This window comes from Phycodurus eques, chromosome 2 (assembly GCF_024500275.1).
Source record: "Phycodurus eques isolate BA_2022a chromosome 2, UOR_Pequ_1.1, whole genome shotgun sequence".
NCBI lineage: Eukaryota > Metazoa > Chordata > Actinopteri > Syngnathiformes > Syngnathidae > Phycodurus > Phycodurus eques.
The window spans coordinates 40,911,000-40,928,128 of record NC_084526.1 but is presented as its reverse complement, the minus strand read 5'-3'; the positions used below and the strand labels follow the sequence as shown (position 1 = coordinate 40,928,128).

The 17,129-nt window shown below is 38.9% G+C and overlaps 1 protein-coding gene across 5 annotated transcripts in view; it reads right to left on the bottom strand.

Moving 5' to 3' along the window:
- The window catches only part of tead1b (TEA domain family member 1b), a 51,828-nt gene that overhangs the window by 20,440 nt on the left and 14,259 nt on the right, over positions 1–17,129 (bottom strand). For all 5 annotated transcript variants that reach the window (XM_061670700.1, XM_061670701.1, XM_061670702.1 and 2 more), the window contains one exon: positions 1,812–1,876. In XM_061670700.1, coding sequence (XP_061526684.1) covers positions 1,812–1,876 — 65 coding nt within the window. The remainder of the gene's footprint in view (positions 1–1,811; positions 1,877–17,129) is intronic.

Sequence of the window (17,129 nt, the reverse complement as noted above, 5' to 3'; positions counted from 1 at the left end):
TTTCACAGTCATCTTATTCTGAGGCCATGTCCACAGAGACAAGGAAAAACTGGACATTCTTCAGGCTTCTGATTGGCCAATAACAGTGTTTGGTCAGAGTACAGCACCACTTGTTGCTATCGTGCTTGTTCATGTAATAGGTGATATTTTATTTAAACATGCAAACAGTGGATATAAAAAGTATTCGTTTATAGGTCACATTTAAGGTAGAAAAAAAAAAACATTTAAAATAATTTATCACGGTCTCATTTTTTTATATATCACCAAAAAATAAGAAGAAAAAAACTGGCATTTGAACAGGGGTGTGAAGACTTTTTGTATCCACTGATGTGTGGACCTTAGCCCGAGCAGAGATACAGAGACATCTTTCCTCATTTCATTTCAGCCTGATCAATACTTACTCACAATGACCGAAAGTCACTTTGTACAGCTTCTTTGTTGAGGAAATGTCCTGTTTAGATGATGTGAATGAGACCGCATCATCTTTACTAATTAACTGATTGTTTTAACAACTGTTTTTACAGTTGTTAAAACAATTTTTTTTTTTTACATTCCTTTATATACCAACACGAAACGCTCTTCATAGCCGATACTGGTATCCGATCATAAGAATTCTTTGATACTACGCACTGATACCACATCAGCAACCTGACACATATAGTACCTACCTAGTACCTCAGTTTTGTTGCATTTGGTTTGTTTCTACATTGTTAATATTCACTTGTTTGGTTGCGTAATTTATGCTGGCTTTCAGTTCAGTGCAGCCGCCATTCATGTTTACATTAGGAGTCCCGTTACGACTGCATGTGGTACCTTCAGGGATACCTTTTGAATAAAAGTGAGTGTGTTAATGAATGAATGAATGTAGTAAGACAGAGCTGTGAGGAATGCAAAGTGATACTACATAGTGCGCCTTAGTGTTCTGACTGCGACACCACATTACTGAAATGCCTTGTGTTACAGGCTATAAATAAAGAACATGAAGTTGGATGTTAAAATATCAATAAGTAGTCTAAAAACTAGTCTTATATTTGAGTGAAACAAATGCTACGTTCATGAAACGTTTGCTTTGTTTTTGAACAATATTTGATTAAAATGAAACATTTTCATTACAATTGCATGACTTAATGCCATTATCCAGTATCAGTACTTGGTATCAGCGAGTACTCAAATGTAAGGTCTTGTACTTACACGCAATCTGCAAATAGTAGTATCGGTGCATCCCTATCATTTACAGATGTGAGAGTAGTCTGTATTTCATCACTTTGGTTCCGAAATATGAGCTCATCTGTGGTGAGTGTTGTGCGTACAGCCTGCTGAGGACAGGATGCACTCCCCAGCACAGACGACAGCAAAAACACTTTTTGGTTTGAGATGGTACCAAATTATTAAGGCCTAGACTTTCCCCATTAATAAAGACTTCTACCACAGCCAAGCGCATGAACTCTGTGATTTAGTTTACAAGGACAAGGAATATTTTCAGTAACTGTGGTTACTTTTTTTTTTTTTTTTTTTTACATGACATCTCATTGATTCCCATAAATGCATCATGTACAACTGATTTATCGTATTAAATTAAAGGCTACATTTGGAGCAAGGGGTGGTCATGAGTTCAAAGAATTGTAAAAGGGGAAACTGACTGATGTTTTCATCTCCAAATTCACTACAGCTAAGGCTCTTATGTGTGTTTCAAAGCGGAACTAAGAGTGACAATTTCAGTGATGTCTAAATCCAGGGACATCTGTTCATGCGACATGGCCATGACAGGGGATTAGTCCGCCATGCAATGGAGACGGTCCCTCTCTCCTTACCTGCTTGCGAGTCCTCGTTTTCCCCGTCCGAAGCTTGATATATCTGGCAATCAGTTCATTCCGACCTGCAAGTACATAGAATGGTAAGAGCCGAAATCATGTGGAGCTATGTTGACTGCTGCACATGGTTAAATTCAAGTGTGCTTAGTCATAAAAATAGTTTGGACTCAATATTGATTTTTCTACGTTGACTCGTATAAGATTACAGGGTAAGATTTTAGATGCATGGCTGGCTAAGTAGTCAAAAATCTATTTGTAAGATGATGCTTTTTCATGAAAACACCACACCGTATTAGCATTTAGAAAGAAACAACAACAACAACAAAAAAAAACAGCTCCAGGAGCACTCTCAAATTAATTTGAATCAATTTCATTCTCTTCAAAACCCATCACATTGAAAGACGTAGCTCATCATACTATTGCAGAGTAGCAACTGGATGAAACGGGTTTCAAACAGAGCAGATCTGAGTAGATTCTAATTAATGCACAGCTTTGTACAGATTTCCAATTAACAATGGCTCTAAACATTCTTGTCCCCACAGGTCTGCTCTAATTGTCGTCGCAATGCACATGACCCCTGCTTAGCCCTTTCATATGTTAATAACATGCCGCCAAACAAAACTATTAGACAAATTATAGGTTGGAGGGGGTTCTAATTATGTGTCCAGCTGTAGCTAAGCAATGCCAGGGTTCTGATCTATTGCTCTATGAAATGTACAACCCCCATTCGCAAATTACCACATTTTTGTACCCACACTTCATTAACAAATAACTTACTCTTACCAGGACACCTCAACAAACTACACAAATGTTAATATAATCAATTATTACTTATTTGATTATTTACAATTAACAACATAGGAGAATGCATATTAGGTAGCAAATTAAAACATTCTCGTTACAGCAAACTGTAATGCAGTCACATCCAGACACAATTCCCTTATGATTTCTTTTAGTTTGTAGCTGTTGGAAAAGGACAAAATACGATTCAAATGTCATTCAAAGATTCTAATTTCAACATGCTTTTATTATGTGATAGGACAAGATGCAGATGTTTGGGAAAAATTTCAGGACAGATTCCATACTATATACAGTATTATATTATTATTATTTATGATAAGACCACAGTACAGTTCGAAAGAACAATATACATAGCAAATTACTTATTAGCACCAAATTCAGTGCATATATAACAATGTAAATATGGCGTGAATGACAATGTAGTTTTCATATTGGCGTTAGGTCAGCCTTAATGCACGCAGCCATGTGTCGTCTCCTGGGAAATAAACATCAGGGGATTTGCAGCACTAGCCTTCCTGTGCAGTGATCCTATAAACTTAAGCAGATGGGTAAAGATTTCAATAATTCACACACTGTGGAAATGTAACATGACAATACAGGCATTCATGCAACCTCCTGATTCTGAGATCAAAGCACACAAATGGCCAGCTGAAAGCTCGCTTGCTATTGAATAATTCATTCTTTTCACGAGACGGGAAAAGAAGCTCGTGGGTCTTGTGTTTGTACAGCAAAATAACAATGGCTTAAAAAAAAAAAAAAGTCTCAGACATAATTCTGCCTTTGCAACCTAAAATCTATGGGGTCCAAGACTGGCCCGCAAACAAATTGAAATATTGATAAAATAAAGCAGGGCAGACATGTGGGAAATCTGAAGAGATCGCACAAAAAAGAGATTTGTTTGATTTAGCAGAATCCGATGTCAATTAATGTCTTTGTTGTTTATGAGCAGACAATTCCAGAATCCTTTTAGACAGCAGGAATCACAAAAATATTCTCAGGATGCAGTCAAGTGAAGTCATAAACACCATCGGTGTCTACTGAGCGGGGCATAACATTGTATGGTGAGTTGTTACACCAAGATATTACATGGATCAATAATAACGACTGCCTGACTTCCACGGCCGGGAAAGTTAAATGCCAAATGGGGCTTGTATATTCACTACCCGTTGGGGAAAGTTGTTTAAAAAAAAATAAAAAAATAAAAAAATAAATAATGTTTTTTTTTAAATAGAGAAGAAAAGAAAAAGGGGGGGAGCAACTGCTGTACAGGATCTAATGATGTAGAATGAGACATTTCATTTTCTTCTATGACAAATAGGACTGTAACTGTATTGACACACCACAGTTAAGCTTCGATTTGTATCTCGATCAATGACCCACAGTTCGATCCGCGATTCGATTATTAACATAATAATTTGTCAGAGTAGACTGCCCCTGAGTTTTCTTCCGTGCCTCACTTTAATTTCGTGATGGTGTCTTTTAAGGTGCATTAACATGTTCGACGGGTAACTGAAATGCTTTATTAGTCGAGCTACCATTAGCGGTAACCACAGATTAGCTCATTCTGCTAAAATGACCATGACCAGAAGAAGTCGTCACATGACTTACAGTTGGAGAAGGCTTGCTTAAGAAATTTATTGTTAATCTAAGATTGTTTTTTCTTTCCCCATCCATCCATCCATTTTCTGAGCCGCTTCTCCTCACTAGGGTCGCGGGCGTACTGGAGCCTATCCCAACTGTCATCGGGCAGGAGGCGGGGTACACCCTGAACTGGTTGCCAGTCAATCGCAGGGCACATAGGAACAAACAACCATTCGCACTCACAGTCACACCTACGGGCAATTTAGAGTCTCCAATTCATGCATGTTTTTGGGATGTGGGAGGAAACCGGAGTGCCCGGAGAAAACCCACGCAGGCACGGGGAGAACATGCAAACTACACACAGGCGGGGCCGGGGATTGAACCAGAGTCCTCAGAACTGTGAGGCTGACGCTCTAACCAGTCGGCCACCGGGCCGCTGTTTTTATGTTATTAATTAAAATAATAATTATATTATGTTTGGTAGCACTGTGAGCTCTTATGGCTGTATCTGAATTGAAGGCCAAATTCTGGGAGTTGGAAGGGGCGTGTCGCGGTTCTCACATCTCACATTTCAAAGGCGATACAGGTTTGTTTCTTAGTGTGGCTCAGTTTTCTGTTTTGATAACATATGGTAACAGGCTTAATAACAAATCGATATTTTTATGAATACATGGGGGTTTCTTATGACCAATACAGAAGTGTCGCAGTGGTTACGACGAAACACCCATATTTTAAGAAATACTTGTTTGTAGCGAACAAGTTGGCCTCCTTCTCGTCAGCCAACCGCTGGAGTACAGATAAGGAATTGTTCCCTTTTTTAATTATTATTATTATTATTATTGTGTATTCATGCCCTAGAAGTTATTTCCATACAAATATTTACTATAATTGTGACTTTACTGATGAATTAGCAAAGGCTACAGCGTGTTCTGACTTGCATATAAAATCGGGTTACGATGTGTTGTAGGAATGGATTTGTGGATCTCCTGTACAGGTGCTATAAATAGGATTTCTGGCACATCTGTGAGGCAAATGGAAAACAAGGTAAGGACACCAGATGCCCTGATGGGTTCACTTGCAGTTCTTGAAAGCAATAGAGAATACAGAATATGTAGGTAGATTATTCGAGAAAATGAATTCATGCATGACTATAATAGCTCTTCTGTGTAGACAGGTTTCTAAAACCTATACAAATACATATTACATTTCAGATTAAAAGATTTAAAAAAAAAAAAGATATTTAATTACAAGTACTACTTTTGACTTTTTAGTTCGGGTTTTCAGCATCAGTGAATTCCAGAACCTTGTCGTTACCAAATTTGTCCTACCGTACATGCTTACTGCCTTAGTAGCTTTTTTTCAAATAAGCTATGGCCCTGCTTAGTGGGGGAGTTCCCAGGGTTAAGTATAATCCTGCAGTTGCACCAAACCTTAGAGAGGCCTGAGAAAATTAACTCTGTAAAGGGGTGTTCTTGTCACTCAAAGCAACAGGAAAGGATTCAATATTTATTGTGAGTGATCCAAGAAGATGTGTGCCGTTCAGCAGCTGGAGGAGGCCACCGAAGTGAATTTCCTTGTGAATCTCAATGACTCTGGAGGAGCAAGGAAATATAAATGGCACTCCACCAGCATCTCCACAAAAGGATGGTGGCTCAACTATCACAAGGCCGTCCCCAAGTAGCCCATTCCTAATTCAGTCAGAAATCCAATTTGGCTACCAGCATCCTTTCTCTAAGGAAGCTGAGACAGACTCCCTCTTTTGCATATAACAATGAAGAACATTGTCACGTTTTGCTGTGAACCAACCACAGTGATGCCTCAGCCACAAACAACTTCCCCCATGGAAAATCACAGGTGTTTAAATAAGATAAAAACATGTCAAGCCTTTTCCCCTAATCCATCCAACTTTCCCTGACAAAGTGGTGGTGGATCAGGAGTAAAGTGGTTGTTTGGTCCCTATAAGAACAAAAAAAAGCTTGTCTTTGAATTCAGAAACAAAGCCATTTGTACCGGCTATTTTAGGTCAAGGCAACAAAAAAAAACAGTCTTGGCTGTGTCCTCAGAGCAGCAAGAACAATGCTTTACAGCTCTGCTTCAGCTTTTTTCTTCCCCCTATTTTAAAACGCATCCATTTCCTGTAATAGCACTTTTTTTCTTCCCCCCCTAATGCAGGCACAACCACAGTCACATCTGGGCCAGCACTCTTCCAGCACAGGGCCTGACTTGGAATCAGCCTGCAGATAGCCTGCAAGTGGTCTGCAAGTGTGCGGCTTCTCGCACTTTGCTTGACAGACAAACAGCAGCCTTCCACACCACGGAGCACGTGCCAAAGTGGCTGGCCTGTAGGGACAGACCTATCAATAGCCCTCTTTTCAAATCTTTAAAAAAAGAAAGAAAAGGACACAGTACACTCTAACTACAAGCAAATAATTGAAACTGTCATATATTACCGCTCGAATGTTATTTAGTGCTCTTCTAAGACGCCAGCACAATGGCTGATTCCTCTTCTCACATGCCAATACAACTGATGATTATTGGGCTTTGCGGAATTGACCGAAGCAAGCAAATGTGTGACAAATTTACTCAAAACTCTTGAAACTATTTTTCTAATCCATATAATACGGAAAGACGAAATGTTACTTACTTCTCCGTGTGTACATTCCTGTTTTCAATTCTAGATTGGTAATTATTGGAAAACTGGAGTTCGACCTGAATTCTTTGTACAAGTACAATGGCAGTTCCTCTTCCAAGGACACTGAGTTTAATTTTGGCAAAAACCCAAACACTGATGACAGCATAAAATCCCTGCAATTTATAAAGAAAGAAAAATTCCCCTTCAAATTTAGCCAGATATAAATACAATTTTGAATGTCTTTGCCGGGACAAAGGCTGTAAACAAGGTTTATCCTGAACTAATCCAGAGCGTGTACTTGGCAGTAATTAAACTTTAACATAGACCATTCTATTTATCATGTTAACATTTATCCATCCATCAATCTGTTACACTGCTTGTCCTATTTAAGGTTGCAGGTGAGCTGAAGCATGTCCAGCTGACTGCCAATTTTTAAAATGTTTTTTCCAAATCAAAACAAAATTTGCAGTCTGATTTTTTTCAATCCCATTAGACTAGTTTGAAATAATTGCATTTTGTTACGATAAATCCAGAAGAAACTATGAATCAGGACGAAACGTTAACTGTCTTTAGTTACGAGGATCCTACATAATAGCAGTTTACTCATCCGATTTGATAGTCACATTTTTAAGTCTTGGCAAGAGCTCTGTTTGCTGAGTGCTCTCAAAAATATAATTACTTCCTGCAAATAAATAATTATGTTTATAAACATATAATTAATTGTTGCAACACCGTGTGTGTGTGTGTGTGTGTGTGTGTGTGTGTGTGTGTGTGTGGGGGGTGCCAACAAAATGATGTGATGATCTATGTGATGACTAAAAAGTCTCAAGTAATAATTAACATGACATTAAAGCAAATCCACAATATCAAGGTGTTTTTCCAAAGTCTTTGGTGTTAGAGCAAGGTAGGAGGGAATATATTTAAAAGCATTATCAACAGAATGCCACGGTTTGGCCAAGTGCAAGTGAACATCTAAGGCTGGCAAGAGCACGACCTGTTTAGCAGGGCACCCACCATTTAGTATTATTAACATGTTATTTAAGAATTATGTTGGGATAGGCCAAGCTATCCTAACCTATATTCTTGTTGTCTGTATGAAGAACAATTTCAAAGGGAAAACTAATGTTGTCTCTTATTCGAGCTAAAGTAAAAGCAACTAAACTAAATATGAAAGGTTTGCCAGGTGTTTCCTAAGGGGTGGTGGGGCTGGTGGATTTTATTATTCCACATAACAGTCACCCTCATTGAGCCCCCGGGCTGCTCCTGGTAGAAGTCAAAGGATAATATCTACTGATCATGACATCGGGCTCCATCTAAGCAGCTTTCAGTGAAAGTGTTGGTGGATTTTATTTTAAACAAATAATAAAAAGTCAAGGCCACACACTACACGATGCAAATATGTTGAAATACACAAAGTTATTCTTTGTCACACAAGAGACTTTGTTTCCGCATTTATGCACAGCATGCATTGCGCACAAAATGTTATTCAGTCACTATTTAAGTGAATACAATAACAAGGACATATGCGGACCACATGTTAATATAACAACATTGCTGAAGTTATTGCTGTTGATATCATGTAAATAAACTTGAATAGAAATGAAATAACTAATTCTGTCAGTAAAAGCATGGACATACAAACTTAAGTCCTAGCGTATACAATCTACTGTATCTGCAAAGTCAATAGCTGACATTTCGATGCAATGAATGAAATTATTTCAATAATTATCCTGAATGAGACTCTGTAAACAAACATTGTGGCTGCATAGACCTTTATGGTAATGGACAAATATTTTGTGACTTTCGCCGACCATTTAGAAATTTAGCCACAGCAAACAAGTTCTCTTCATAATGCTGTGTTCAACTGTAATTAACAGCTCTTTAAAAATCCATTTGTCCCTCCTCTGGACACCAAAAGAAATCAATACTTAACTTCAAACGACCTTATTGAGCTGGCTAAAAGGCTTTATTGCAGGGGCTGGGCCAGGCATGGTTGAGCTAATGTGTTAGTTGAACAGTGGGGGATTAAAGGTGAGGTGTTCTCTCAAAATCTTACAAGACATCACAAAGCAGCGGGTCACTAACCTGAGCCTTCCTGGAGACACTGAGAGGATTACAGCAGCAACCTCTGCTGAACTCAGCCTGAATTGAGACAAGGCTAAGGAGGCAAAGACAGCATCTTTATCACCCAGGATGGTCCAACCCATTCTGATTCCTCTCCACGCTCTGTACGCCTCTCAAACAAGGCTAAGAGCTGAAACCTGCGAGGCTCCACTCTGTGCAATAATATTCACAGGGGACCAATTTGCACAGCCAGCCCTTGTCTGAATCACTCTATCAATTAGGAGCCACTGTGTTTATCATTACATACCTTATTGCAGAGACTGGCCTGGTCATTGTGTTGAGCTGTGTCTCTCAAGAGAGGAGAGAGACGGATGAAATAAATGACCAGGGAGAGATGCTACAGTTGGACAGGCTGCTGGACTAATCTGAAAAGACGGCTATAATTATGAGTCTCCCGAGGAACTGGCTGAGCCGCAAGTCCGACGTGTGAACACGGTAGTAGCAGTCAGGAAGTTGCACTGCCCCCTTCTCTACAACAAACTAAGACACAGAGTCAAATCAATATTTTCAATCTCTCGGGATCAATGGCACATCGGAGCACAAAGGAAGAGAGACTGACTGCAACAAGCGTATAAATGAAAAGTCAAACTTTGTGGTTATGGTGATGACTATTTCAAGTTGTATTCATGATCGCAGGCTGAGGGATTCAGCTGATACAGTTTTAATTATGAGTTGCTTTAGTCTCTTAGACGTGGAAATACTGTACCTTGGCAGTACCAAAAGGCATGCAGAAAATCTACATTGCAATTTAATAATATTATGGATATGTTGAAATACTAAAGCACCATTGCATATGCTTATTTGGTGTCTGCAGATCCTTTGTTGACAGGGATTCTGTGCAATGTTGAGAGACACTTGTCACTTGTCATCAAACAGAAAAAGAGCATATGACAGGCTCTGTTAACGGCAGTGTGCAGTCCCTGTGCTCGAGCCGAGAGAATAACACAAGCATTCCGATTTCATTCATATGCTGATTACTCAAAATGGTCCCATCAGTGGGAGATGATCTCATCAGAATAAAAGTGTTTCATCAACGAAATATGATGTAATCAGCATGAGACGTGAGTTCTTGAAAAGAGCACGAAAGTGACACTGCGTCTTTAAGAGGAACCGAGTCTCTGTGTTTTAGTCAAACAAAAGCAGCCAACTGGGAACATGCAACCTGAAACCAGAAGCCTGGCTCCAAAGGCCTAACACAGACCTCACAGCTGGGACACACCCCATGTACTCCTGATTCAGACAGGCAGTGGCCTGCTATTCACCACCCAGAGCAAATAACTTCAAACCAGACTGATCCTCTCACAGACTTGCACATATCTAGAAATAAGATTTCTCAAAAATAAGAGTCTGTCAAAATGCCAGATGTGGTTGGATTGGCAACTTCAACCTGAGTAAACCGTACCGCACCAAGAATGATGAAAATTGGATGATGGGTTTCGAGTATTTTTGTGCGGGAACTAATTGCCTTTGTGGTGAACGTTTTTGTGCCGTTTTGTGTTCTCCGACTTGATGCGTCAAAATTACCGTCTCAAACGGTGTCACTTGCCATAAAAACTCTACTTAAATAGTACAAATGCAAAATTAATGGAGAGAACGGAAGTGTGAGCAGTAGAATAGGTCATGTATTGTACGTCAGTAATCAAGTATACCTCCATAACAAATCACTGTATTTGTTATGGTGGATTTTAGAGGGGCGGCACGGTGATCGAAGTCCACAAAGATGGCGGCTACTTGTCACGTTGCTACATTAAGTGCCTTAAATTACGATTAATCGAATAATTCAAATAATTGCATTACAAAAGTTATTCGCTGACACCCACATCACTCACCAGGCCAGGCCCTGCCTTTTAAAGCCATATACACTCAAGTCCCTGATACTACAGTAGGTCAAGAGGATGGTGACACCAAGTGAACAAAAACAATACCTACACCGCACATGCACATAGTAATGTAATAATGTAAAATAATATTTTATCTGATTACTCTATTAATTGATGGGATAATTGTTAGAATACGCGTACTAAAAATATTCAATTCAAGTCAATTTGAATAACAATTGATCAATATACCATATTTAAAACTCGCCATTTAATGTTGTCTCAATGTCCCTGCTCAAACACATCGTCAAAGCCTAGTCAGGATCAATTCTCGCAGAGCTTTTTCATGTCATGATCTGTAGCCATGTGAGGCTTCACGCAGAACTGTGGAAGCTCACATGGGTTGTGATATACTTGGTCAACACAAAAATGGAGTTAGAAGCAGAGATCTGCCCTCTAAAGAGACTATGAATAAAGTACAGTGCCAAGCACTGTAACATACTCGCAGCCCAGAGGTCCTAAAAGTTTACATTTATTTAGCTGATGAGTTTAATTATTGCCTATTCTGAGAAGGGCACAACAGGCGTGCCTCCACCAAGCGGTACAGGACAATTCAGTTTGGTTAGGAACTAATTTTATTGCATTTCCATTGTAACGTGTCCCAAAATAGCCAACCTTAACAGTCACACTTTTTCCTTGTTGGAGGTCGAAGTCATACGCTTGTGGTGGGTGGAGCTAGACACACTGCTGTCCCTTGATCGATCAACAGAGAATTGTCCGCTTGTCTTCTATGATTCAATAGATTTAATAAAATGGAAAGAAAACAACATCCTGGAAATGCAAGCCTCAGTTTACCTGAACCAACTGTGGTGAACTGAAGCGAAATACTAGGTGGAACATGACGACAGTTAATTATCCAAAACTATAAAGGATTTCAACCAAGCAAAAAAAGTAAAATGAACAATATTTAAAATGTGCATTCTCTTTGTTTCCTAATCAGTTTGGTCGCATTATGGGAACCCAAGTACTGTTAGTACTTGATACCTTTCAAAACCAACTTACTCTTGTCCTTATTTGTGTAATAGAATCCCCAATTAGTTTGTTAATAATATTTTTTACAGTGAAGAGTCAAGTATTAGACATTTCGTCTGGTGTCAACCTGACTCATATCATCAAAATCATGGAGTGTTGCTTTTTGAGAGACATGGAACCATCGTGGAAAAATGTATTGAGATGTTCTCTAAAAAAAAAATAATAATAAATAAAATGGAAGCAGAGCCTACTCAGAAGGAAGCAGTGCAAAAAAAAAAAGAAAAGTTAATAGAAATGAGCATTGTTAATAAGCCACAAAGTGTCAATTTAAGGTGTGTGATGCCTCTGCTACAATGAAGTCCCTCACACTCCATTTTGAGTGAATGCAGGTGAGTCTGAGCTGATCCCAGAATTCCTAATTATCTGCCCAGCAGGGAGGATCAGGTCTGCACACTCTGTCTCGGAGCATTCTCGGCCTGCTGATACAAGCCCCACAGGAGCAAAGAGCTGGGCCATCGGGGCCAAGCCAGGTCTCCTCATTATATACAAACTCATTCTTAGCATCTCTGCAAAGCAAGTGCCACTCAGTTCCCACAGGAAGGGTCTGGGTCAGCTCACTGACCAGATGGCAGAACATAACGACTTGTGAAAGAAAAAGTTTACAATAAAGGACAAGTGACTGCAAAAACATATTGCCTGGGAATTAGCCTAAAATCTGAACAATACGTACGTTAAAATACGTACTTGCATTGTCTACATGCCTTTATTTTCCAGAATAAATATTTTAACTTTTGGCTTGTAAATACTGTATGTGATTTATTGACTGCATATACAGCATATGATTAAAGTTGCGTTTCATTCTGACATGTTGATACATTAACACCTAAAGATATACTGATTTTTAACGTTAATATTTAGAGTAATTTTCAAGATTAAATATATATATATATATATATATATATATATATATATTATGGGTGTGTACATGTTTTTTTATTTATTTATCTGCCAAAGGAAGCAACAGGATTTTTTTTTTTTCCCAAAGAGTAACACAAAAATGTTATTGAGCTTGCAAGGCAAGTAGAAATATATAACTCGATGAATAAACATACAATTTGAGTGAAGCGTGTTGTTTCACTTATCAGCTCCATTTCTGGAATAAATGAATGCTGCCTAGCACAGCAGGTGAATTGTGCAAGTGCTTTGGCTCGGGCCAGAGCTCCTTATTTGCCTTCCCTTTTTAAAATATTCTTCTAAATAATTAAATATTCTTGGAAATAAGTCTTTCCAAGCCAAGTACAATTTGAGGTAACTATGCAGATGTCTGCCATCCCAGTTCCAATCAGCCTAACAGAAGTGGCGCATTGCCGGTCAACACAAATCTCAGAATATGCGAATCACTTCAGGTAAACACCACAATAATAAGCTAAGAAGCAGAAATTATGAATTGTGTGTACCGCAACACAGTTGCTATAGAGACTGTTTCTAATTAACTGCACTCTACCCCTGGATGACAAGGGGCTTAATGGCACTCAGGATGACTTCTCTTGAGATGAGCTCTGCATTTGGAACACATCGCCACCCCTAGAATCTCAAATATGAAATACCAGTCTCCATGAAGTCAACTTTGATCTCAGATGCCATGAGAGGTTGTGCCTCTCTGTAAATTCTAAAACTAGATTAAAGGACCATCACACTATGCTTAGCAAAGCCTATGGCCCAAAAAGAAAAAAAGACTCGACATCAAAACTCTTAAGTGCCACAAACATTTCCCTTGCAAGCAACCTCTAGTGGCATTCAAAACCAATGTTTTCCGACCTTCATTGAACTTAGGGACCCCTTTTACATAAAAAGAAATCCTAAAATAAAACTCACGATACACCACCAAACAAAAATGGCACAAAATGTTTCAATACTGAAAAACTGATAATCTAATAATAATCTAATTTAATTACTCGGTGTGAAACCTGGTCCTGTTTTATTGAAAAAAAAAAAAAAAAAAAGCTGATATACCCCGAGGAAGCCATGACTTTCTGTTGTATGAATGGCAACAGGTTTATTGTACTTTCTGCCAATTTAGTTGTATTTATTTGCATTATTTATAGCATTTATTTGTTCTGGATATCACTATATGTTGCTGGCATAGATTATTGAAAAAAGATGGATTTTTACTTTTGGACAAATTAAGTGAAATTTGATCATGGTTTCCTACTGCATCCCTGATGATCTCTCACAGAGCACTAGGTGCCAAGGCACCGTGGTTGGTAATCACTGGTAAAAACAAGAGCAAGTCAATATTAACTGAGAAACACCTAATGATGAATTAAGAAGTTTCAGATCACTAACAAAATAAAATGTTTGGGCAAGGGTAATGTTTCGACTGTATACTTACTGTATGTACAATACCAGTCAAAAGTTTAGATACGGTTTCTCATTCAATATTATGCGAAAATGTGTCATAACCTTTGGCCGTTAATATAGAATATGAAAACAATCTTTTTAAATTTGGTTGTTGTTGTTTTTTGTCCTGTTCGGCTGTTAGGTCAAACAGAAAGGAGGATCTGTATCCCATTTATGCCGGGACAGTTTTACTATGCCACAGTGACGTTATTAAGCTGACACTGTGGTTCTTTGCATTCTGATGGATTTTTATTGAAACTTTCAGTTGGACAGAACAAAGTTTTAAAGGGGAGTGACAAAAAAAAAAAAAAAAAAGGGGGAGAGACAGAGAAAAGATAACTAAATCATATAGGAAGAAAAGACAACGGAAGACAAGACATTAGCTGTAATAAAGATGAGGAAAGGTAAATCATTATATGCCTAGTATAATGACACATTAGATTTGATTGTGGTATGGAGCAGTAGTGCTAGACCCTGTGAAGGAAGGACAGGAACATATAGGATTGACGACCATGAACCAGTATGATTAGAATTAATTTGAATTCCTGTTCCTCCTCAATTCTCCCTCCTATGGGCACATTTAAGACAACTGAGATCGTCCATAATATGGCGACCGAAGAACAACTTCCAGGTCGCAGACGCAGCATTGAGGAGGGAGGAAGGCAAATAACACATACGACACATCCACTGTGTTCACTTTCTGCCTTTAAGGAAAATACTTGTATTGGGACTACAAGGGCTAGACTGCCATGCTGTTTTCTTCGACTGATTTGTAAGCCCCTCCCGAGTAAAATTGGTTTAGACCTGCCACTGGTGTTCAGGCCTGCAGATTCCAGGAGGAAGCATTCGCCGATGTTAGTCGTTCGACAGAATTGTAAGGAAAGCAGGAACAAAGAAGATAATTGATTCTCTGCAACCAGTGTGACTTGTCTCTTGCTTTCAAAGTTTTTAAATTTTTATTCGCAAAGCATAATAAACATTTCAGTGTCGTTTTATATGACAATTTTGGACTTGTGTGTTTTTGAAGACAATTATTTTCTGAGAGTTGCCTGGTTTTGCGATAACATGACATCAAAGACTTCCTGGAATTTGTTTTTTTTTTTCAAATTAGCCTCTGAATTGCTTAATTTATATCAATTTAGAATACACGAAATGAAAATTATCAGCTTGGACTTCAGGAAACATCTTTCGCCACAGCCGCCACTCATGCTGTCCAACTGTCCTGTGTCAACCATCAAGACCTTCAAGTTCCGGGCAATTACAGTTTCTCAGGAGCTGAAGTGGGAGACCAACATCAACTCCATCTCAAAAAGGCCCAGCTGAGGATGCTCTTCCTACGGCTTCTGAGGAAGCACAGCCTGCCACAGGCGGTGTTGTGACAGTTCTACACAGCAGTCATTGAATCGGTTCTGTGTTCATCCATCACAGTCTGGCTTGGTCCACAAAGAATGACAAAATCAGACTATTTGCATATTGTTGTTTATTACTACAGGCCACTCGTGTTTGAGAAATCTCTGCACCATTCGCACAATTGCCATTATATTAGTATCACCACACTTAGTGGCACACTTTCATTGCTCAATGACTCTCCACACTTGTGTTTTTTATCTCCTAAATGTACAAGTATATTGCATCATAGTGGCTGTTTGTTCTTATACCAGAGTGGCTCCAACTATTCCTTCTGTGTTTTATAACATACTTGGCCAATAAATATGATTCAGATTAAGATTAAACCAGAAATTAAAAAATATATATGTATTTTTTTGCTGAATTCACAAGAAATTGAGATGTCTGCTTTCAATAGTATACGAACACACAGTAGTTGCTTTGTGTTGTGTAGTATTATTTTGTGATTGTTCATTATGCTTTCTGCTTGGGGCGGTAGTTTCTCTGTCCGTAAGGACTTGGCTTTAACAGTTGACCGGAGGGTAACAAATGTTTGACTGCTTTGTCAAGCAGTCAAACATTTTCTTGGAAAAAACAACCACATTGTTTTCTGCATCCTATCAATTATTCTTATTATGCATGTGATACAGCATATTTCTGATTTAGGCCTTGACCTGAATAAGTTTGGGAAACCCTGCCCTTGAGAAAGGCCCTGAACTGCTTCTCGGGGACACACTAACGCTGCTCCATTACTCTCTCTTGCCTTCACCCCATGTGTTCTTCATACAACAGAGTGCAAAGAGAATATGCCCTTGTGGGATTACAACATTCACATAGAATTCCGTTTCAAAAACGTTGCTTCAGATCCCAAAAAAACAAATAAAATTGTCACGCGTCAACCCACAGCAATCAGAACGTATCAGTCTGCATGTGGGGAAGCAGACAGTAGGAGAGGTCCTGTCTGAGGCCATAATGGCAGCTGAGGGGTTTCACTGCAACTCCTATAATTTACATTTCGTCTGGCCGGAGGGGTCACATGACAGCTGCAAGTGAATGCGCTGTGGGGTTTTCTGCCGTCACTTGACATTGACAAGCTGTGCGACTTGAAATCCTCAGAAAGAAAATATTCCTTCTTTCCATGACATCACTGAGCCAGAGATGGGGTAGAGGGCAGGAGGAGAGGGCGCACAGCTGGTGGCAGACACAGTACCATCTGCCACCAACTAATAGTTCATGCTGTTTTACTTACAAACTTGCACTTAAGCATCTGCATGGCTGCCACATTGTTAGTTTGAGATTGACCATCATGTTTTAAGAGCTGTGATTGTGATTTACATGCTGCATTCAGTTTTCTAATATTCAAAAATGTAAAAAAAAAAAAAAAAAAAAGCAGAAATAATAGAAACGTTAACAATAAAAAAAACATTTTGTTGGTGAAGTGACCCCCCCAAAGGAGAACATCCACTATGAATAGCAACCTGACAAATGGCTGCAATTTTTGTGGAATTTTCTAAAACATGGAATGAGGACATCAATCGCCTCTAA